Source organism: Trachemys scripta, chromosome 19, assembly GCF_013100865.1.
Source record: "Trachemys scripta elegans isolate TJP31775 chromosome 19, CAS_Tse_1.0, whole genome shotgun sequence".
Lineage (NCBI taxonomy): Eukaryota > Metazoa > Chordata > Testudines > Emydidae > Trachemys > Trachemys scripta.
In genome coordinates, this window is record NC_048316.1 from 7648871 (window position 1) to 7672966 (window position 24096).

Genomic DNA, 24096 nt, shown 5'->3' on the forward strand with positions numbered 1-24096 from the left:
AGGTGAGGGGGTTTTTTACATGTCGTTCATAATTTGCAACAAGGATGTTGCTATTTTATCCCAATGCAAACAGTCCCACTGGGTGAGGAGTGGGTCTCTTGGCCGATCCTTTGCATGTTTGCAGAGGCTGTGGGAGCATTTTGCTCTGACTCGGGAGGGCGAGATTTGCATTTTCTATTTTCAGTTCATTTCCATGTTCTTTGCAAAGGCAGCTTGGCGAAAAATGAACTAAAGCCAATTTAGATGATTGATATGTCCCCTGTATTGGGCCAGATATTTCCCCCTTATACTTGATCTAAATGTGGTCTCTACAAGTCTCAGTACAAATGTATGCAGTGGTAGATATAGATATAAATAAGGACTAGCACACTCTTGCCTGTATACTGAAGGATCCTGGGGAAGGTATAAATGGTAAGAGGAAAGCTTGTCACCAGAATGCTCAGGTGGGATTCCAGCATTAATTTATATCAGTTATGAGGAGAAAAATTATACTCTCTTGTTCCAATTCCTCCCTTTCCGCCCATTTCAGGTCTGACCTACTCTTGTTCTCTTCTCCCGTATCTTTCCCCTCCCATGTCCTCGCCCTCCTTCTATGTATTCCTCAAGGTGAAATCAAGGGCCTGCAAAAATTGCCCCAACCCAAGGCCACGTTCACTATTTTCCAGGAACCTGAGGGTCACCGCTAACTTCGAGCAGATTGGAGCCACCCTCCTCTTTAATGCAAAAGAGCAGCACAAAGAAATGACAGATCCCAGCATGCAATATTCTATATTGGTCTGAGATGGATCCAGAGTCTCTGTGGGTTTTGGTGGCCACTTTGGCCTGCCGCTGATTTAGATGGTGAAATGATTTCGTTCACTGTAACTTCTACAAAGTAAATCCAAGGCTGCGGAATGTCTTGGTTTTATTCCTTTTTAATAGACACAAAATGTGTAGAAATACATGGAGTCCTGTTACGCTAGCCTGGAATTACAAACCCCGTGTGTGGCAAAGCATGCTTGTGTGCTAGGAACAGAGCAAACATATATACCAAAAAGCACCCAAGAGGATGGAAGCCAGAAGCAAACTCCAGCCTTTAAACTAGTTGCTGGGACTGGAGGAACTGATCCTTGAATACGATTCGACTTGGTTATCACCCTAGCAGCAATGCAGAGGCATTTCAGTGGGTTCTTTCTCCCCCATCCATGCTGCCTGTGGTGCATATTTGGAGAGCAGTAATAAAGGATCTGTAGATATGTACTCGGTAATTCCTGGGCCGTAACTATTTTTTCCCCCTATCGTTGAGTTGGAATCAGAAACGCACCCAGTTGAAACTGGAGGGGTGCTAAGCATCTGCTTCTTCTTTGAGAGCAAGTCCTCTCCTCCCCCACCCCATGCTGTCCCTTCTTTCTGTGCCCCTCCTGCATTTCCATACTCTGGTCAGGACCGGAAATGGATGTACACAAATAGCACGGGAGAAGCAGGTTGGCTTTTATTTCTGCCCTGACTAGAAGCGGGAAATCCTGGAAATCTTTTGAGGGCGCTGGGTCTGGTGAGGTTCCCAGCTCAGCTGTGCAGATCTGACAGGAACAGATGCTGCCGAGAAGCAGCCGAACCTTAGGACGCTTGTTAAATGAAACCTGTGACGTTGCTGGCTTTATGGGGGTGACTGACTGAGCCATGACTCCCTCTGCTTATTGGTCCACGAGGATATGGGACCTACTACTATTGTTGCCTGGGGCATCAGAACCCTCTGATAGATGTATATTTTTTTGAGCTGGAAAGGTTCTAGTCTTCAGTCTACCAGGTAGGGCTGTGTGTGTGTATTTTATACAGTAATTGTGACTTTGGACTGCAGCTCATGGATTCATTCCAAACCACCCTCGCTAATATTTCAAGCCCTCCCCGCTTCTATTTCACAGCAGCCGAGAACAGGCCTGGTTAGCGGGAATCCTTCTCATGAAGCCCCTTCTTGGTGTAACTGGAAATAAGCCACGGTGTTCCACTCAGGCTTAAACAAGAGGATGTAACATTTCGGGAGGTAGTAGGAGGCCAGGAGCCCCAGCGTGCACAGCAGCCCGCCGCAGATCTGCGCAGCGGGCTGCTGCGTGGCCTGCACCGTGCTATAGGTGGCCACGAAAGCGATCCAAGTAACAAAGTAGGACAGCATGCTGAACGTTATCCCCCGGGCAATGTTGTACTTCTTGGCAGGGGTCTGCACCATGAAAGTGCAGAGGAAACAGATGAATGCCAGGCCGCCGGTGTAGCCATGGATCAGAATGAAGGCGAACCAGGACTGAACCCTACAACGGATCAGAACCTGGGAGTGCAGCAGCTTGTAATCCCTCGCTGGGGGGGCTGGATTCGAGTAGATGTACCAAAAACAGAGCATGCTCCCAATCAGGCAGGTGACGGCGACAACGAGCCAGGCCCTCTTCTGGGTCACCCAGAGCAGGAAGCTTTTGGGACAGCTTGTGAACTCCGTCAGCAAGACGATCTCCAGCGACTTGACTAAGAAGGTGGAGAAGCAAGCGCTGAGGCACAGGGTGTAGAGGGGCTGCTGGACCATACAACCGGCTGTGCTGGGCTTCCCTATGTGGAGGCACAAGCTGAGATACATCAGCAAGAGGCAGAGCAGGGCAAAGATGCTCCTGGCACCCCCGGACGCCTGCACCAGGGGCGTGTTGAGGTTCTTCAGGAAGAGCACTGCTGACAGGCAGGTCAGCACCGTGACGAAGAGCATCAGGACCAGCAAGCCGATGATGAGCGGCTCGTCCCAGAAGAGGTACCTCTCGCTGCGGTCGTAACACTTGGTGCTTCGAATAGGTGACCACTGATGCTCTGGACAGTCAGTGCAAAACAAGTCCTCTGCAAACCAGCAATGAGGAGGGGACGTGAGGCTGGGCCCGGCTTTGCACGCCGTCGCTCTGGGCTGCAATGACCCTGCCACAGGCAGCTCGTGACGACGGGTCACCGGCACGGGTGAACGGAGCAGCCGATGCGGTTCCTACAAGCCCCAGTTTCAAAGTGCCATCCCCAGAAATATGCAAGCATCTTCAGGGTCCCCAGAGCCTGTGACTAGCCAATCTCCTCCCCTGTCTGCCCCCAAACGAGCCCTGTATTTTCTGCTTCTGCTCCCTTCCCCAGGCAGGAGCCCTGCTTCCAAAAGACCCTTCGGTTGTGTCACAATGATCATTTTCACCTTGTCACAAAACTAAAAAAAATCCCATCCCATCCCATGGGCTCACTCCCGCTGCTTTGGCCCCGCATTGGTTGTCACCTGAGGTCTTCAGAAGGATGCTGGACAAAGCACTGGAGGATAGATCATAGGGAACAATCCTGCACGGGCCAGTAGCAGGGGCAGACCAATAGGTGAGTGAAAGATGCTCACCCACCCCACCCCCACTTCCCCATGCCACTCGAGCTGTGTTCAGGGGCTGCAAAGGTGTCACAAGGCACTGGGGGGAAATGCCCCCACCATGGGGCTGGCATAACCAACCCTGGCCTATTCACAACTGTAGGGGGTACACTAGGAGCAGGCCAAGGGCAGGAGCACATGTCTGCAGCACATGCCACTACAGAAACCTGGAGCTGTGACTCGGTTCTTTGGAGGCTGCTGTAAATTGGAGCAACCCCGGGGCTGCTCTAACTTATGGTGGGAGCAGCACTGGCCCAGGATCAGGCCAGGCAAAGATGGCTTCAAGTTACCTTTGTCCCTCCTCCCCATGGTCTGCATTTTGTGCACCAGGCCTCTCAGAGGAACAGCACAGAATTGGACACCAATTTTCCTTAGAGGCTCTAGGAAGTTGTGTGGCCCTAAAGTCAGTGGCCAGCTGGGAGAGGGGTTATTCAGACAGTTGCTTTTCCCAAGCCTCACCTTTGGTGTTCTGGTAGGTGTTTTCTTCACAGTCGATACAGTCATAACAGCAGAGGTGGAATCCCTTCACTCTCTTAATCTGCCCCGGTTCACACCGCCGAAAACACGTGGATACAGGCTTCTGGAAGATGAACAAAGCCACAGACATTCAGCAGCAGTAGCAGCAGATATTTGATGACACTGTAACACACGGGCTGAGTATGGGCACCACTGCCCCTTATTGGATAGGAACCAGAGTCTGAGTCCCTATACTGCTAAGGAGGATTCACCTAGCTATTTATGAGCAGGAAGGACTGCTGTAGCCATAAAGTCCTGAGTGGCCACAGCAAGCAAGCTGGGTGGGTAGGTAGGGGCAGCTTTGTTACCGTGGTGTTGTGATTTAGCAGCGCCTCCACCCTCCCTCTTTACCTGGCTATCCACGGTGTGAAACCGAATCTGGGCCGTGTCGATGCGCAAGGACTCCCGGTAGTCTCCGACGGGTATATACTGGAGGCTGTTTTTCTGCCAGCTCCAGAACATGACGTCGTAGCCCTGGTTGGTGCTATGGAACTGGTCCATCTGGAATGATTGGTTATCAAGGGTGAACTGAAGCTCTTCCATGATGTCCAGCAGCTGCAGAGAAAAGGGGAGAATGGGCGGTGGGAGGCGGAGAGACTTTTTGCCAAACGCTCTCCAATATCGGGTGCGTCTGGACTGCGATCGCTGGGGGGGATTGCGGCCCGGCCTGACGTAGCAGAGCTAGCTTTTATCTAGCTAGCTCAGGAAAGCTGTGGCTGCAAGAGCTTCAGCCCAGGCTAACCCCACAAGTAATTGCTCAGGGTTTGGGGTGGGTTTGTACCACCCATGCTGAAGCTTGCTGCGGTGGGACTCAAGTTCAATCAGTTAACGCTAATTTGGGTGTGGCTGCTCAAGCTGCAACCACACCCCATGACTGCGGTGTACAGGGTGTGTCTACACTGCAGTGTGAGCCCAGTGTTTAAACTCAGGCTCAAGGCTAACCCCCCCCCCCCCCCTTCCATCTACACACAGATCACACTAACCCAGGACTCAGCTCCAAGGTCCCAGGGCTCCATGAGGATGGAGCCAGGACCCAGGGTTCAAGCCCTATTGCTTTGCAATATAGACACAGCCTCATGTGACTCATGCCCTGGAAGGCCACCAACAGTATCCCACTTTCCCATGGGCCAACTTTCTTTGTCCTCTGGACGGTCAAGTTTGGTGGACAGTCACATTTTCCCATGCTGCCCCACAAACAAAGGGCTAGAACAGGCCACGTTGTGGGAGGGCACTAGGAAATCTAGGATACGGCAGGTTGGCCTCAGGCCTGCATAATGCAGTGTAGATGCTGGAGCCCAGGTTCAAGGATTCCTACCTGGGGTTATGAATGAGTGTAGACACGCAAACCCAGGGTCTGCTGGCGCATGTTCTACTAATCCTGGGTTTACATTGCACGGGAGACAGACCCACTCTGAGTGTGGCAGTGGGCTGGGTATGAATGTCCCATTTTCTGATTGAAATCACTTGTCACCCGTGCAGGCTAAGATAGCAGCCATCTGCTCTTAGGCTTCTGGACATCAGCTGGTAACTGCCAGGCTCAGGAGGGAATTTCCCCTTTTTTTTAAAGCATTGACCAAGCATTATCCATGGTGTGGAACTGACTTGGTGATCTGCTGCACGTTTAACGGCCCTTTATTGCAGCGTGGGGTTGTGTTAATAAATACATGGTTCGTACACAGAGCTGTTCATTTGTAGATCTCAAAGTATCGCTATCCTGGTTTTACAGCTGCGGAAACGGGGGCACACAGAGGGCAAGTAACTTGCCTGGAAGTCACCCAGAAGGTCCATGGCAGAGTCAGGAATAGAATCGAGGTCTCCTGACTCCCAGACCACTAGACCACATTTTGGCCATTGCCGGAGGCAGGAAACTGGACCTGGTGAGCCAATGGCATGATGACCCTATGCCTGAGTAAAGGAGTTGGTCAGTGTGGCTCCGGTGACGGGCTCGTGTTGGGAGACAGTGAGGAGGATTAATCTTAGCATGTGGAAAAGGACCGATGGGAGAGAGCTGGGTGGGAGTGGAAAAGCTGCTGCTGATACTCTGGCCCTCACTCACCTGCCAGGACTTGACAGTCGCTTTTGGGCACCCTTCCTCCGTGCACCCCAGCGCCTGGTGCAGCGCGTGGGCCACGCTGTAGACCGCGACGTACACTGCGTAGGTCTGCTGGTTCTCTAGCAAGTGAGTGATGTCGTGCAGGGAGACGTTGTCGCATTGCCTGCACTGCGGGCCCAGCACAGTGGAGTCGGCATCGCGGCTGTACTCCCAGGAAGCCCGGCAGAAACTCTCCTGCTGGACGGATGCGAAGAGGTCAGCAACGTAGTCTTGAAAGCCAGGTACAATGCCTCCCTTGATGGTAAAGCCGATGACGGTCCCAATGGTCTGGATGTTAGGGATGGAGGTGACTATGTCAGACATCACCCAGGCTTCAGTGGCAATCCAGACCTTCTGGCTGAAGCCATGACTGATCCACTGTTCCAGCAGGGCCTTCGCTGGCCTGTCCACGGAGAAGAGGACAATGACATTCACCTGGGTCTCATTGATGTACTTGATTATTTTCTCCAGTTTCTTGTGATCTTGTGGGACCGATGGGTCAGCAGGAATCAATGCCTCATAGGCTATGCAGATGCCCTGGGCTGTGGCCAAGCTAGAGAAGGTGCCTACGCCTTCACGGCCATATTCGTTTTCGCTCCCGATGGCTGCGATCCAGTTCCATTCAAACTTGTCGAGCAGCTGCACCAGGGCTTTCGACTGGCTCTTGTCACTGGGAACGGTCCGGAAAAAGGACGGGTAATACTCCTCTTGGCTGAGTTTCTCACTGCTGGCTCCGTAGCTGACCTGGAAATGGGGGAGAGACCAGTGTATCTGGATATGTCTGCACTGGACTGGAGGTATGCAGTGTGGTGGTAGCCACGTCAGTCCCAGGATATTAGAGAGAGAAGGTGGGGGAGGTAATATCTTTTATTGGACCAACTTCTGCTGGTGAGAGAGAAACTTTCAAGCCACAGAGAGCTCAGCTTGTCTCTTTCACCAACAGAAGTTGGTCCAATCAAAGATACGACCTCACCCACCTTGTCTGGACTGGAGGTGTAATTTCCATCTTGGGCAGACAGACCCGTGCTAGCTCTGATTTGATCTAACTTGCTAAAAACAGCAGTGTAGACATGGAGGCGCAGGCTGAGGGCTGGGCTGTCCACCCTGAATATGCACCTAGGATGTCGGATGGGATTGTACTCGGGGAGGCCAGCCATCCTGCCACCTGCGCTGCTGTTTATAGTTCTCTAGCTTGTACAGAGCTAGTGTGCCTACGTCCGCCCACGATGGAAATTCCATCTCCAGCTCCAGCTCCAGTGTAGATGTACCCTGTGAGAGCAAAGCTAGTCCGGGAGAACACGCAGGGCTAGAACCACCAACTCCAGCCTGTCTCCCAGTGCCATTACATCGGATAGCGCTGGGTGCCTAAAAGACAGGTTCACGGTAAAGGCATAAGAAGGAAGGAAGTTGAGTGACTGGGGGGGACTGCAGGCATAAGGATGAAAATCAGTGACTTTCCCCGGTATATAAACAGCCACTGCTGGTCATTTCCTCACTCTGCATTTTCACTCGGCCGCCTGTTTAAAGGGGATCTGTTATCAAGAAACTGAACTGCCCTCTGTAGGCAGAGGGCCTGGGGCCGAGCCCCCTTGATTCCACTGATAGGAATCTAGAGTGCTCAGCACCTCCCAGGCTGAGGCCCAAACGCTACCCAGGGAGCAGCGTTTAGACCTATTAGATCAACAGCAGCAACTTGTACAGCGAGGCGGCTTCCGTCTCCAGAGCTATGTGCTGGCACCAGCCAGGGAGCTCGCGGGTGATCGGGAAACACACAACCCCTCTGTCTTACTTCGATAGCCCTCCATCAGCGCAGTGTCTGAGCCCCACAGTCATCAGTGCATTTATCCACACGCCCCTGACATGTAGGCCCCATTTGACAGATACGGGACAGAGAGACGAAGTAACTCACCGATGTCTGTGGTCTCCCAAGGCCCAGGCTAATGCTCTAACCACTAGACAATTCTTCCTCTCACGCTCATTGGTCCAAACCCCTATAATGCAAAAGCTGTGATTCTCCAAAGACTTACCTGCGGGATTAGAAAGAAGCCGAAGAGCTTGGCTGTAATCAGAGCGAGGTCTGACACGTAAGGCCCAATCACAGCTGTTACTCGGGTCTGGTAGTCGGTGTAGCTGCACAGGACTCTGATCCCAGTGCTGCCCTCCCTCGTCAGGAATAACAAGCTAGGCTGTATGACCACCACTGGCTCTAAGCAGGTGTCGTAGATTTCATAGCCCAGTTTTATTCCCGGGAGGAGGGAAGTGGAGTTGTTGATTTCATTGATGGCAAACTTCATCCCTAGAGCCCAGATCAGGCCAGAAGCATATAACCTGCAGGTAGGGGAAACAGCAAAGCAGAGACCTAGAACTACATGAAGCCAGACTGATCGGTGCCGTTGCATTAGGGATGAATTTATTCTATGCTCTTTGAGCTCTCGGCAGCCGTGAGTTAGCACAGACGTGCAGAACGGTATAGCTGAGCCTGCCTCTAGCAAATCCAGGTTCTACAGGAGATGACTTAACTATCAGCAGAGCTTGACTGTAACCAGGACCATTGTAAGACTTTGCACCTTCTGCCTGACGATCTCCAAGCACTAATGAATTCAGCTTTGCAGTCCCATTGGGTGGTAGGTAAATATATTCTCTGCATTTCACAGGGGAGAAAACTGAAGTACAGAGCGGGGAATTGAATCATCCTGCGTCACACAAGAGGTCTGTGGCAGAGATGGGATTCGAACCCAGTGCCCTTGATGCCCTACGAGTTAACCACTAGACCATTGTGTGTGGAGTGTGCTGTTGACTTCAGTTCTGTCCTTTACAGCGGTCAGGCAGTGGATGGGACACAAGGGTCTGTTTTCCACTCCTTGCAAATGGAAGTGTGTATACATATTGTCATTCTGGTCTGGGGTTGTTGGCAGCCTATATCGTCCCTGTAAATGTGACTAATTTGGTGAACCTGACAAAGACGTATCAATCACAAGTCTACGGGTAAGAGCTAGTGTGCTGAGACCTGCCTACAGCATTCAGCTACAGCGTAATGACTATTGTATGACTGTACACTGTGTAATGTGGCTGATTGCTCTCTGGAGTTGGTGTCTGGAGTTCCCCCCCATGTTTGATCCGGGTGAGGTTGGCTTCCTCTGAGGCTGGCTTTTCCTGGGAGTTGACTCAAAGCAAAAAGTAATCCAGAATTACTGCGCCCAGGCCGGCTTGTGTCTCTGCTTGTGGAATCGTCTCCAAATTCAAGTGTCACCAGGGTTTGGGGTCCCTTATTCAAATGTCACCCGTTTCACAAAAGTCTGGATTGCGTTTGTGTTCTGAGGCTTTAACACAGCAGGTACTGGCCGAGGAAGAATTTCCTCACTTTTCAGCTTTACCTTTCTTCATGTAGGCTCTGACTCAGCAAAGCACACAAGCATGTTCTTAACTCCCATTCATTTGAATGCCTGCACTTAGAGTTAAGGTGTCTGCTTGGTGGGTCCTGCCCACATGCTCAGGGTCTAACTGAGCGCCATATTTGGGGTTGGAAAGGAATTTTCCCCCAGGTCAGATTGGCAGAAACCTGGTGGTTTTTCGCCTTCCTCTGCAGCGTGGGGCACGGGGCACGTGCAGGTTTAAAGTAGCGTAAACGGTGAATTCTCTGTAACTTGATGTCTTCAAACCCTGATTTGAGGACGGCAGTAACTCAGCCAGAGGTTAGGGGTCTATTACAGGAGTGGGTGAGTGAAGTTTTATCACCTGCAGAGGTCAGACGAAATATCACCATGGTCCCTTCTGGCCTTAAAGTCTAGGTGCTTAAATGCTTTGCTGAGCAGGGATGGGAACGTGTAAGTGCATGTGGCCCAATCATGCAAGGTGCTGAACATCCTCGTCTCTAGCTGAATTTGGAGAGAATGGAGGGTGCTCATCGCCTCTCTGGGATCTTATTATCCTTGTTTGTAAGCATCTTCCCCCAATAGGCATGGTGAGCTTCCCAGCGGGTTACAAACGCAATAAGAAACAGTCATGATCTGTCAGAGCCCAGGGCACACTTACAGCTCTGTCTAAACCCACAACATATTGAAACCATCCTGGCAGACACAGTAGAATCCTTTCAGCGTTAGCAACCGAACAGGCCAGCACCATTAAAATCTCTGACCAAAATCTGTGTGGAGGGAGTGAATAACATCAGCAGGAGCGTGCCGAAGATTTCCCATTCCAGCACCTGCCATCACCATGGCAATGCCCTCAGCGCCCCATAGCGCTCTTTCTTCCTAACTCGCCTCCAACGTCCTCCTATGTGACTAAGACATCGGATTGTTTGCTACATAAAAGCCCTTTCCCCCTCTTCCCTCCCCCCCCCCGGGGTGACCAAAGTCACTCTATGCCAATTAGGATGATATCCTTGACAGATCCCGTCTTACCTTTCACACACAACGACACTGGGCTCCAGTCGCTCGCTCAGGTTCATGGTATTCATTCCAAAAGGGAACAAGCCTCCCAGGATATAATCACCTGGCTTTTTAAACTGAGCCGACATGCACGTGCGTCCATGGGCCGCGGAGCAGCCCAAACTCAGGTACAGCAGCAGGATTCTAGCCATGGCTTTGCTGTTTGAGAGCTAATGCTTCCCAGGAAATTTAAAATGGCCACAGGGAGCTGGAGGGGAAAGCGAGAGAGAATCTTGCAGTGGCAGGTCCCAAACAAGTCTTGTCAAATAGAATTAAAAGAGGTGAGAATGACGCGGGTGAATTTGGTTAGCAAAATTCATTAAATAAATAACTCTGTGTTTGGTCCTCAGTAGTCAAATATACAGCAGTGACCTATGTGTGGGCTCTTCTGCAAACCGGGGGCTTGATCCTGACTCCCTTCGCTCAACGAGTGGCGTGTATTCAGGCATGGAGTCTCATCGACTTCAGTAGGAAGAGTTCGCGTTTGCTTGAGGGAGGTGTGCAGGATCCTGTCCCAGGCCCTGGAGACGATCCAATTTGACTAAAGTTGCTTTACATGACCTCTTTCACGGAGTGAAATTTGCAAAAACAGTCTCCTGTTTGCAAATTTCCCTGACACCTGGATTTGTGTGTCACCTTGTATCAACAACCGCTCTTGATTACTGCAGATCACTTGACCCAGAGTGCCTCTGCGTGGATGTTGTGCTTTATACCCTGGCCTGCTTGAAGCTCGGGGGTGAGAGGGCTCTGCACTTTGCAGGATCTGGCCTTTTAGTAGAGTAAATGTTTGCTTTCCCCAAACAGTGCCCGCTGCGCTTTGTTTTCTGTTTGGGTAACACAGCCAGATACCACAGTGAGGGGCTTATACTAGCAGGCCAAGGTTTTTCAAAGTGACACGTGATGCTGAGTGCTCAGCTTGAGAGATTACTTGATGATTCCCTGTTCTGTTCGTTCTCTCTGACGCACCCGGCATTGGCCACTGTCGCAAGACAGGATGCTGGGCTAGATGGACCTTTGGTCTGACCCAGTCTGGCTGTTATATGAGAGATCTTAGAGGGCCCTACATTTCAGAAAGTGCTGAGTGCACACCCATGGAGAATTAGACTCCTTTCAGAGTAGTGGATTGATTTAAATCACTTATTTTAATCATGATTTAAATCAGCAGCAGCAAACCTTGATTCAAATAATCGATTGTAGTCTTGTTTTGTGTTTGTCATTTTTAGTTATTTTCCTAAAGAGAGGTTGATTCTTGTTGGTTGGTAACCATTAAAACGTGTCGATTAGTGTGTTGACATCTGTAGGAGTTAGGCACCTAAATACCTTTTGAGGATCTGTACCTCAGGCACTTTTGAACTTGGATTCTGTGTAGCTTTCCCATCATTAGAGTTAGTGACAGAGCCAGGAACAGAGCCCCGTTCTTAGGAGTCCTAGTCCAATGTTGTAACCTCAGGACCATCCTTACGCCACACCTGGGTTGATACTCTCCACTGTAGTTCCTGGGTATCAGCACTTTCTTTATTATGCCCATCTAACTTTAGCGCAGGGGTCTCAAACTCAAATGACCACGAGGACCACATGAGGACTAGTAAATGTGGCCCTTGGGCCAATGTACTGACACCTCCCCCCCTCGGCCCCGCCCCCACTCCACCCCTTCCATGAGGCCCTGCCCCTGCTGCGCCTCTTCCCACCCCTTCCCTGCCCCCATTCCAACCCCTTCCCTAAAATCCCGACCCCTACTCTGCCCCCTCCCTGCCCCCAGGCGTGTGGCAGGGGCTCAGGGCAAGGAGTTGGGGTATGGGGTGTAGGAGGGGTGCAGGGTGCAGCGGGGGCTCAGGGCAGGAGGGACACGGGGTGCAGTTGGGGGTTCAGGGCAGGGGGTCAAGGTGCGGCAGGGGGCTCAGGGCAGTGCAGGCAGGAAGGGAGCCTGTCCTGCCCCCAGTGCGCGTCGGGCCGGAGCTGCTCTAGGTAAACGCTGGGGGAGGGCAGGAGGGGGCTGCGAGGAGCTCGCGGGCCACAGAAAATAACCTCATGGGCCATATGCGGCCCCCGAGCCGCGTGTTTGAGACCCTTGCCTTAGAGGTTTATAACTCAGCTAAAAATTCTACTGGAAACGAAAAAAAGATTCTGGTCCAATCAGCAGCAGGTTCTGTCCTTTCTTCCCCTCCTCCCACATAAATAGCTCATTCGGTCTGGCAGAAAAAGGAACAGAAATTGGTTGCAGATGACAGTAAATATCCTGTATCTGCTTGCAATAATAAGCCTCAGTGGGGAGCATAAATCATAGCAATCACTGTCTGCTCTGCTTTCAGAGGGACCCAATCTATTATTTCCTGCCAGGGCTTGATCAGTCATCTTGTGCTGCAGTTAAACAAATTGCAGCTGTGTGGTCCTATGGCACCAGGATACACAATGTCCAGTACTCCATCACTGCACTGTGCATGATGGACCTGCTTTGTGTCTAACGGGCAAACACAATTAGCCACACATGGTTCTCTGAACAGCTCATTTGCGGGATTCCCCCACTCCAAGTTTTTTTACAGTAGACGGTGTCACTTGGGATTCTGTCAATGCTAGAGTGGGGGAGATTACAGGAACTGGACACTTTCCAAATACCTGTAAATTTGGGAAAATGGCTCTTATTTATTAGAGGATGGAATGAGGCCTGCAGCTAGTGATGGGACTAGGAGTCAGGACTTCTGCCATTGCCACTGACTTAACATATGCTCTGGGAAAAGTCACTTTCTCCTTCTCTGTACTTCAATTTACCTATTTATAAAACCATTCTAGTCCAACAGAGAGGGCTGTTTCCAAAACCACTCTCCTGCAATGTGCAGTGCTTGGTGTATTACCCAAAGGAGAGCACTTTGCAGTTCCAAAGAGGGCTGAGCAGGGAAGCCCTTATCGATGTACATTGTATTGGCTGTGATAGATCGGACTATGTTCCCATCCAATTGGTATAGCCAGGGAATAAAAAAAACAACATTGCTAATTTCTGGTGAGTGGCAAATTGTTTCCCTGGTGTGTGGGTGAGTTTAGCCATTAATTCCTGCAGGGCATAATCGTTTGGAAAGGCCTTCCCAGCAGCCATCAGGCTAGTGAAGGGGGAGAGTAGGAGAGACCCCCACATGCAAGAGTTGGGAGGCTTTTAGAGGTGTGGGAATCCAGCCAACAGGGCGGAGGCTTGGGGGGTGGGAGGAGGGGGGGGGGAAGGAAGGACAGAGTTCCTCCTTCCTTGAAGAAGCCCAGAGGAGGTTGAGGCTTCAGAATGATCAGACCGCAAGTAGCCAGAGAAGCCCTCAAGTGGTGCCCAGGGATTGCATGTTGGTTATGCACCCAGCAGTTGGGAGTGGTGGTGGTGGAGTGTGTAGGGTAGGTGATGGGGGGGGGGGGGGATACTTGAACTTGCCGGTGGCTCTTGCCCCTCCATCATTCTTATCGGGCTCTCTGGCAAGGTGAATTTTTCAAACCCAGGACATGGCTCCGTCCACTCCAATAGCTTGATCTTGTTCAAATCCATTCTGAATGAATAACTGCGCGAGCATCCCCTGCAGATGGGAGCGAGCTCAGTGTCCACATCCACGTTGATTCTGGAGCGGAGGGTTTTGTGCACATTGGGCTATTTTTCTGCACTGCATTTTCATCTCCGCTCCTTTAAACATCTTGGCCATCAGGCTGCGAGAATGTCTTGTTTTTCATTTGCTGTCATGGCTTCCATTTCGGTGTGAGCAGGGGATTCCTTAGGGGTTCATGCTGTATGGGCACTGTCTGTTTCAAAGCACCTGATGTTTCTATCTGAAGATGCTCCTGCACTGGGGGGAGGGGAGGAGCAATAGAAGAAGAGCTGGCAAGGACTATTAGATCATCAAGGGCAAGGCAGATTCCTGAGCTAGGCCCCATCAGCTGCCGTTATGCGTGATCTTAGCCTCAAAGCAGAGACAGTGAGGGCCATTGTTTTGCTTGCAAAAGAAAGGAAAAGCAGTTGGTCCGTAGGTAAATCTGATGGTGTATGTACAGAATCACTTTGGCATTAAGGTTTGTGCAGAGAGATGATGTATCTGAAGATCCCATGTAGGCTGCCCCCCACTCTCCCCACGCATGCTGTTTCAGTAGCTGCATGATGTATTAGTGTTACCAAGGGCTTGTTCCGACACAGGGCAGGTATGCGGCCTACAGGCCCTAGGTGAAAAGGGACGTGTGGAGAACCTGATCCTACATGAATTAGAGTGTTGCTGGATGGACCCCATATTACTCCTGCAAGAGTGAAGTCTGGAGGGGAGTATATAGCTAAGTGCCGAGGGTCTGGTGTGGAGCCCATTGAAATCAATGGAAAGACTCCTATCAACTTGAATGGGCTTTGGTTCAGGCCCCTAATTACCAGGGTGAGAATCAGGCTTAAGCTCACATCTCCTTGCATGTGCCTTGGGCTTTTCTTTTCAAACTTGAGTGCACAAGGAGTGGTAGAAACCTACCCCAGCTCTACCCTCAGGAAGGGGCTAAGCACAGCTGGGGTGAGGGTGTGAGGATGTGCATATCAAAGCTGCTTGAAGGTTTTTTTTCCAGTTTGTATTTTTACCTGAAGCCCTTGGAGGACAATCTCTTCGGACATTTCATAAATTAAATTGCCCTGCTATTATGATAAATACTGTCTCCTCCTCAAGTCCAGTGTGGGAGGAAAAGCTAACCTTTGTAGGAAACATCATTTGTTTTTAGTTTAAAAAAAAAACAAAAAACGGTTCAGTCCCGGCACTTCCCTCTGCCAGCTGGCAAGGAACATGGAACCAGAAACTTGTTTTTTCTTAAAGGTCACTAATAACCATGTAAAGACTCTGCAGTTCACTGGTAAATGCTGACAATCCGGTTCCATGATGAATGCTATGGTCCAGCACCACGCGGCTATCACGGGTTGCAGGCCCAGAGGTGGCGCTGTGAGATTGATGCGTACTAAACATGCTCCCATTGTATAAGGACCTTAACTCCAAACAAACCCTGTACTCTACCTGCCAAATAATTGTTATAGTTGATGTTCCTTACCAAGCAGTTGCAGAGGAATTATACACTGGTTTCACTGAGGGGGAAGAGGGGGGAATAAAAAAGGAAGTAGGCAATAAGTCCCCTTTCCCTTGTTTTTACACTGAAGTTGTATTGTTCTTTGAAGTAATAATTCCGATCCCCAGTGAGTGATAAACTCTTGCTATAAATCTAAGGTGTTTGGGGATGCAATAACGCCTCCTCAAGCACTTACATTTCTTTCGACTATCTCACGTTTCACTGCAGAATGAATGGTATCTCCGGCTTATTGATCTGCTTGAGACAACAGAAGCAGGAGGCTTTCTAACAGGGATGTTTTTCCTGCTAAAACACCCTGGGGACAGTGCTGATTTTGGTGTAGGACGTATCCCTGCGAAGTCAATGGGGAACAAGGGCCCATAGCAAGCTGCAGGATCAGGCTCTTTGGAGACCCGAAGCTCTTTGTGCACCTTGGGGTGAGGGGGAGAAAAGGGATGGCAATAAAGAAAGTTGCCATAGGTGTTGCAATCTAGATGATTTAAAGTTCTGTTTCAGAGGTTCAGGTGAAATGACTCGCCCGTGGTCAGACAGTAGGTCAGTGGCAGAACTAGGAATAAAACCCAGGTCGCCTGGCTTCCCGTCCCCTGCTCAAACCCCTAAGCCCTTCTAGTCTTCTGGTGCCCAAACCTCAAAAGGTTCATTGTAGACAGACATCCAAAAGTTCAGAGGCTTAGCTCACCTTCTTGGGTCCACTGAAATGTCACTCCTCTTTTCAAACAGCCCGAAGCACAGGGACAGTTTTGGCTGGGTATTTACTCTCAACCCAGTTTTAGAGAAGATCACTGACTTGATAAAAAACACACCCAGTCACCCTCTTCAGTCTCCATTATGTTGGTCCCAGGAAACCTTCTAAAGCAGTGGGTCTTCCCCTTTTCCATCCCACAACCCGGTGCGCCACCGTAAGAATGTTGAGGGTCCCTTCTAGTCATAAAGAAGAAGAACAAGCAATATGTTGAGAACACATCAAAAATATGGGCAGACATTCTTAGGCACTCTGAATAAATTATCTAGCATTCCCCTTGACAGTACAGCCTGGCTTCGACGTGGGGGTGGTGAAATACTGGCAGAGGAATATAGAATAGTTATTACTAGAATGTGGAGTAAAACATTAAATGCTGCCATTAAACCCCGTGTTCTTCTCTGGGGACACACTGTGTGTTTCTCTGCCATTACAGATGCCGTTTCCCAGCCTCAGCTCTTCATTCTCTTTGGGACCTATTATTCCTCCATAACCTTTCAACTTCATCCCCAGGTACTAAATTTATTCTCCAAACTCCTGATTCTTATTTGAGCCTTTTCATCCAAAGGCACGGTGACTAATTTGCTAGCTAAAGCTCCACAGGTTGCATCTCCTGCTGGTTTTCAAATCACACTGGGAAAGAAATCCTCTAACTACTTAAAGGTGACCTGCAATGAAAGAATGGTGTGGAACTTGTTTTTAAACGAGCTATGGAATTATGTGCTCAGTGGCCCAGATAGTAAGGTTAGGAGCAGCAGTCAGACAGCAGGGATCCTAAACTTTTTAATTTTAGCTCATCCAATGGCACAGATTTGAGTCTCCTTCAGAATCATCATTGGAACCTGTCCGGAGCAGAGAGCTAGTCTATACTCCAGGACAGATAAGTTGTGCTGCTGTTTTTTAATAGTCATTTGGCAAAATTGTGATTTCTCGCATATGGGGTTGCCATGTTATCCTTAGTGCAACTCTTCAGGGATCTCTATTCCAGAATACAGTCATTTAGGCACCAAGGCGTATCCTGAGGACAGATCTAAACTGGAGAACTTCTGGTTTTAGCACTTAAACTCACTGGTGCACTTCTTACTGGCTCTGCATGCATTGATATTCCATCACGCACCTAGTCTCAAAGCATGAAAAAAGCACTGGTTTCTACTACTAGATGTTTGGAATATGTCTTTCAATAAGTCCATTAGAGAAGTGATACTTGTGCATTTAAATTTAGTGTTTAGCTTGCTGTATGATCCGATGAGGGTAGACACAGTTGTGAGTTTCCTGAGTTCAGTGGGCTGTGTTGTACTGTTTAGCTGACGTGACTGCAAATCTCTTGGTAAGATTTCTATGTACCATTCCCTAATCTTTGGTAAAGGTTCAGAATGCAAGTGTAGGAATATATCTAAGGATATGAACAGATGGAACAGGCCAGCAGAGAATGATCTGAAATCCTTATGTGACTGCAAAGTCAACTCATTGCTCCAGAAATGTATTTTCTTCTCCTTTTAATGTTACGGGCTTACTTAGATTATAAATTCTTCAGGACAGGGACCATCTTTTTGTTCTGTCTCTATAGAGTCTAGCACAATAGAATCCCTAGTTATGACCAGCCTCCCACATGCTATGGAAATAGTTAATGAGCAGAGTGGAAAGTGATTGATTTTTAAAGTATGTAGTTTCATAAGACTAAACTAAGTACACATTCACTCCAAGATAAAAGGAAATTTAGAGCCAAATGGTGCAAGATTAACACGTGTAAAGAGGCAAAGAGATTGCACCTGTTCAATTCATCACTTGATGAACGAGCTCCATCTGGTGAACAGATAGGTTCATTGCGACCCTTCCTCAAAACCTACATCCAGTCCCTGCAGCTGTAGGCCCACATGTCCGACAATACTTTCTGCTTAAAACTGAACCTCTAAACCCAAATGTAATTTGGGCCCCAATCCTGCAAGCTGCTGTGCACGGCTGGACCCTTATACCATGCAGAGGCCTTCTGTGCAAAGCAGCTTGCAAACCCCCCAGAGCTGTTTGTAGGACCCCGGCCTTAATAAGCAGTAAGGGACAGAGGCTAGGATTTTAGGAACATGGCCAGAGCAGGGAGAGAAGAGGAACCTCAGAATTTGGAGCATCACTAAACAATGCATATGCATAAGAATTTGCTAAAGATGCAACACAGATTGCAGGATGCTGCTAGAAAGGTGTCGATTTTGAGTGTATTAAGTGTGTGTACCGCCCTGTGGAATCTAACCATCATGTGTATATATAACCCTCATTTGGAAAAAAACAAAACAAGACCAACAGATTAGTAGGAACAAAGCAAATTCAGGTTTTCCACTGGTAAGTGACTTTTTAATTGAAAAACCACTTGTTGGAAATTGCAAAATCAAGTATTACAGCTTTGATGATATAAGAATAGTGTTTTAGCTTGGACATACTGGTGGAGAATAGATAAACAGTTTTCACATGATGTTTCTCCCTTTATATTAAACCCTTGGAACAAAGGCATTATGCAAATGTTACTTACGATACATACAGCTTTTTCACATCATATGTAGTGCAAGATGCTTCAATTTCATACAATATTTTAATTGTACACAAAATATGCAACACCACATTTTAGATGAAATATCAACATCTGACCAGCAAGAAAACTCATTTAGCTAAAACAAAACAAAAAATAGCGAGTATTTATTAGACGTTGGAACACTGAGCTACCTGAATTGTCTTAATACGCGGGGGATCTACCCCATGGCATTGAGTGTAAACAGCATTTTGAAAGTTACAGTAAGTTTAAAAGGGGCTTTTCTAAATTAATATCTTAACATGGAAGGAAAATGGCACATTTCACAGAGCTATACTAGAGGCATAAATATCTTTTAATCACTGTGGGTAAATATCCATCCTTGGATCAGATGGGGGGAAACCCTCCTTTCCTGATCCTCAAGCTAAGAAATACTCAATGGACAGATTCTGATCTACAGAGATGCATGCTGCAGCTGAGAGTTTAGAATCTGCTGTTAAATGTATTAGGTCTCTTCTGATCATTACCCAAATGGCTAATTAAGCAACCACTCATTATTAGGTTCAGTATGCCCTAAATGTATGAGACCCAAGATCACATGCCTTCAAAGACCTGAGAAAGTCAGGCATTTCTGTACACCACCACTTTTTGAAGGCAAGTTATTAATGTAATTTAAGGGAGAGTAGTGTGGCTAGCTAGGTCAAACCCATGAGGTAATACTCAATTCTAGCATTGTGGCCTTATTGGCCATTTAAATGCCTCCGATTATCTAGATTATCTAGATTATCTAGGGGCACAGCGTGAGAGGTGTGAACGTTGTCTTGAAATAGTTTCACAGCAGTGGTATTAGTGTTCTTTCTGAAATATCCATGCAGTGTTGTGAAAGATAAATTTTGAAAATATCTGATAAAGTACAATTCATTATTTTATAACCAGCTTGCATACCTTTTCCTATTTATACACCTATTATATACACAACATATATAGGAATTCTTGCTAAAACAATTTTACCCTTACCACTTGCATGAAGATTTACCCTCCTTTTAAAGCTTATGATTGATTTGGACTGGAAGGCATTAAGCTTCAGCAAACACTATGATTTTATGTATAGTACAAATCATAATTACCCCACCCAGCCACCAGGACTTCATTTCTCTAGGCTTTCAGCATTCCCTTTATTTCCTAAAGTCTACTGCAGGGGTTGTTTCTGTAACCTCAACATCCATAAGGCTCTGAATTATTCTATGATTCAGTACTGTGCAGTTTGCACTAAAGATTATTCCCCACCCCCAAAAGGCATGATGCCAAGCAATACAACTGGGGAGAGGGAGGGGGAAGAGGGAGAAAATAACAAAGGGACTTCCTATCTCAACAGCCCCACACAAAAAAAAGGGGGGGAGGAAACGTATCCTTATACCACATCTCCACGCCATTTAGTTTTTGTGAGGATGAGTGTGAGAAGAAAGGGCAGGAAGTATTATCCAGTGCAAGTGATGACCAGCTGCCATGAGGGTGGTCTGTAACCAATTGCTCTCACTGTTGAGAGAAAGCATCATAATTTCAAGGTCCCTGCTTTGCAGTGCATCAAAACCAAAATACCAGGCCCTGTAACACACATCACCTTGCTAACCCAACCAGAGAACAAGTGGCTGAATGGCAATGAGTGTCATCTGTACACAGGCCTTACAATATCACAGCAAGAGGTTCCAACCCTAGTTTAGCTGTATTTTAGCATCATCACACGAGTAGGACAAAGGGAGAGTCCTCATCACTTTTGTTTAAAAAGGCATTGGAGCTACAAAGATTAAGTGATCACTCGTGGCCGGGTGCTTTGTTTGGCTTTTACAAAGAATAAAGACCTGATAAAGTTTTGAAAAAGAAGTTCAGTGCAGAGAAAAGCGATAAGTCCTTTAAGTTTAAACAAGCTAATAGGGGCTTTGGAATGTTTATTCCAAATGTCTTCTTATAAAAGGGGAGCCAAGAATTAAGTCAGCTCTCTTTTAAAAGGCCAAAGAGTACCAATCAGGTTATTTATGGGCTCTACTAGAGACATGGGGGAAGAGGAAAAGAATCCAGTCTCTAGTGCAAATAACCACTTATTTACATAAGTGCACCCTCCCCCCCCCCCCATACAGTGAATTCCAGCAATCTCAATATTGAGATATTCTAATCAAACATCCCCTACGCTAGGGGAGGTCGAGCAGTTTGTGTTGGGCATAGAGCTCCTCTGTGATTTTATAGACTTCACAGATATAGGGCAAAGCATTCCCCAGCATAGCCACCGCCTCTTCAGCTGTGCCCACATTCATGGTTTCAAGGAATGTATTTCGAGTGGGTAAGGCACAAAAAGCCACCCCGGCAGCCTTGCGAATAATCCAGGGATGATAGTTAGCCAAGGAAGCATTGTACGTCTCTGAGCAGATCACAGAGGTTTTGGAGTTGTCCTCGCCAGTCCTCAGTCCTTCCAAGAACATCTGCAGCCAGTGAAGGGCTCGGTGGAGGCGCAAGAAGGTTCTGCAACCTGAGTTAGGGTGCTTGGATCGCTGTTGGAGATCAACCAGGCCATTAGCCAGCTCATACTCCACCATGGATTGAACGGTCAAGTACTTTTCTCGCTGGTCACTATTACGGTAATTCTCTATGATCTCTATTTTGGTCACTGCGTCTTTAGAAATGAAGGAGAAAATTGTGCCCAGGCAGTTCAGAAACCTACAATCAAAACAAAAAAATCAATTGTGTTATGTGACAGAGTAAGGGAGCTTGAGAAATGATGCTGAAATGGTGACCTTACTTAAGTGGTTAAGAGTTAGATCAGTTATTGGACAGACCAGAACTGGTGAACATAGATTGAACTTAAATCTAAAATGTAATATATGTAAGAATAAGGTGGTAGTCATTTTTATTTTTATTACAGGTAATGTAGTAAATAACAGGAACAGGCTTACAAACAAGATAGTAGTGGAGTCAAGTGTCGGTAATATAAAGTAAAACTGGTTAACTACATAGAATGTAATATACTAACAGCCACTTTGTGCCTAGTACTAGTCACCTACCTTTTTCAGGGATGATCAAGAGGCAGTGTTTCAGTGTTAGGCTTGGAAGGATTAGATTTTTAGCGGTAGACATTGATAAACATTGATTTCACACAAACTGATGAAAAAATATTTTCATCAACAGTCATCAAAGTTTACGTATAGGCAAAGTAAGAAAAATGCTGCTTGAGAACTTTGAGTTTGATGTAAGGCGATTTACTTTGTTAAATTGCCAATATCGTATGTCAAAACAGTTAGAGATTCAAAAGCTGAAACTTTGTCTATTGTCATTGAACTGTCTGACCCCGCCCATAATTTTGTGCAACTGCAAAAATTTAAATTGATAAATATGCTTCAAACTAATACATTTTATCATAATTAAAAATATCAAAATTGAATTCTGTCATGCCTCATTATGCTTCACCTCTAGCTTAGATCACAAGAGCAGGGGCTGAGGCAGGTGGTTTGCATTAAACTCATGTAAAGTGTGTAGTATGGGGACATTAGAGACACACGGTAGGTAAGTTCATATCTTTTATTGGATCAACATCTGTTGGTGAGTAAAACAGGCTTCTGAGCTACAATGAACTCTTCAACTTGGATGGAGCGTGAGGGCACAGTTATCCTCAAAATGTTCCAAAGACGGGGACTATGCTCCCTAGGACAGTTACCTGACACTGGTTTTACAGTGCATTATAACATTTTCTTAACTATCAACCCCCCTTTGTCCTGTTCCTGCAGTGGTGTTAATTTCCCACTTCTTTTTAAGTGGTCTCCTGCAGCCTGTGAGATCCTTATGCTTAATCTGCTCTAGCTGGTACCTAACTGTGACACTGGTTGCCTCCTCCAGTCCTAAAGCGCTTGATAGGTTTGCTCTGCCTACACCCCAACAACAGGCCAGTGCAGCGCTGGGGCGACAGGCCAGGCAGGCTACTCACATGTCTCCTGCAGTACTCTGGGAAGGGCGTGGCCCTCTGCCACGTGACCACAGACGCTAGCTCTGGGCGGGGCAGCGAACCCAGACAGCGCCCCCAGCGGCCACCGGCCCAGTCGGTATCTCCCCGCTGTCCTTAAACAGCGGGGCGGGGCCTCGCGGGCGGCCGCTGGGGCCTCGCGGGCGGCTGAGGCTAAGGTTACCATACGTCTGGATTTTCCCGGACATGTCCGGCTTTTTGGGCTCCAAATCCCCATCCGGGGGGAAATCCCAAAAAGCTGGACATGTCCGGGAAAATCGGGACATGGGGGCAGCAGTGCTGGGCCGGGGGCGCCGAGCGCTGGGGGCACCGAATGCTGACGGTGCCGGGGGCCAGCAGTCCGGGGTCGGGGCCAGCGGGGCTGGGGGGTGCTGAGCAGGCCGGGGGGTGCTCGGCCGGGGGTCCGGGCTGGCAGTGCTGGGCAGGCCAGGGCCCGAGCCGACGCAGGCTGGAAACGCCCGGGGGGGGGAGGCAGCCTGGGCCACGCCTCCTCCTCCCCCCACATCCCCCCCTTACCTGCTTCAGGCTTCCCGCGAATCAAATGTTTGCGGGAAGCAGGGGTGGGGGCAGAGTTGGGGCGGGGACTTTGGGGAAGGGCGGAGTTGGGGCGTGGGCGGGGCCGGGTGGAGTGTCCTCCTTTGGGAGGCTCAAAATATGGTAACCCTAGCTGCGGCCAGTCACAGCCCACGAGCCCCCCCTTACCGGACCAGGCCTTTCCAGCCCGCCAGGTACGGGTCCACGCGAACTTCCCGCTGCTCGCTGACGCAGGCCGTGAACGCCACCAGCACTTCCCGCAGGGAGAACGTCTCCGCCCCCGCCGCCATGTTGAACCGCTCGAGACTCCCCCGGCTCCCCTCAGCCAGTTGCTTCCGCTTTCCCGACTGCTGCCCCGCCCTCTCTCTCCGCAGCCAATCGACGCCCGAGGCTCTTGCTCCAGCCATTCACCGTCTTCCTCTCCGGGCCCCACGTTGCCTTGGCCAATCGCAAGTAGGGAGACGGGGGGGTGGTTGGGGAGGATGAGAGCCGCTGCCCATTGGCTGGCGCTCGCTGTGGACGCGGTGAGAGGCTATACCTGCGTCACGTGATAGGGGAGTGACACCTCCCTCCAAGTCAGGGGACGGTGCTTCGTTAGGGCTGTCGCGCATGCGCAGATATCACCGGGGGGAGCGGGCCTGCCAGAAGTAATGGCAACGTGAGTCCGTTTGGGAGCCGCGGGCTGGGAGTGAGCGGGGCCTGTGCCCGGCGGGGGGGGGAGGGAGTTGGGAGGGGGCGCCGTGCCAAGGGGAGGGGGTGCGGGGGGGCAGGGGGCGCCGTGCCAAGGGGGGGTGGTGGGGGGG

The 24096-nt window shown here is 49.0% G+C and overlaps 3 protein-coding genes across 4 annotated transcripts in view; 1 reads left to right on the forward strand and 2 right to left on the reverse strand.

Moving 5' to 3' along the window:
* Positions 1–1857: 1857 nt before the first annotated feature.
* On the reverse strand, positions 1858–10878 carry TAS1R3 (taste 1 receptor member 3). Its single transcript, XM_034753437.1, has 6 exons — positions 10406–10878; positions 8033–8333; positions 5970–6749; positions 4265–4468; positions 3857–3977; positions 1858–2847 (listed from the first exon to the last, which is right to left on the reverse strand). Exons 1-6 carry the CDS (start codon positions 10582–10584, stop codon positions 1937–1939), a joined length of 2496 nt encoding a protein of 831 aa, XP_034609328.1. The 5' UTR covers positions 10585–10878; the 3' UTR covers positions 1858–1936.
* Positions 10879–19548: 8670 nt separating this feature from the next.
* On the reverse strand, positions 19549–23749 carry CPTP (ceramide-1-phosphate transfer protein). Its single transcript, XM_034753459.1, has 2 exons — positions 23462–23749; positions 19549–21462 (listed from the first exon to the last, which is right to left on the reverse strand). The coding sequence occupies exons 1-2, from the start codon at positions 23698–23700 to the stop codon at positions 20940–20942; spliced, it is 762 nt and encodes a 253-aa protein (XP_034609350.1). The 5' UTR covers positions 23701–23749; the 3' UTR covers positions 19549–20939.
* A 105-nt stretch (positions 23750–23854) lies between these two features.
* Positions 23855–24096, forward strand: part of INTS11 (integrator complex subunit 11) — a 24231-nt gene continuing 23989 nt past the window's right edge. The window contains exon 1 of one of the 2 annotated variants that reach the window (XM_034753448.1): positions 23855–23951. The gene's annotated coding sequence lies outside the window, so the exon portion shown is untranslated. The remainder of the gene's footprint in view (positions 23952–24096) is intronic. The other variant, XM_034753447.1, reaches the window with a different exon arrangement.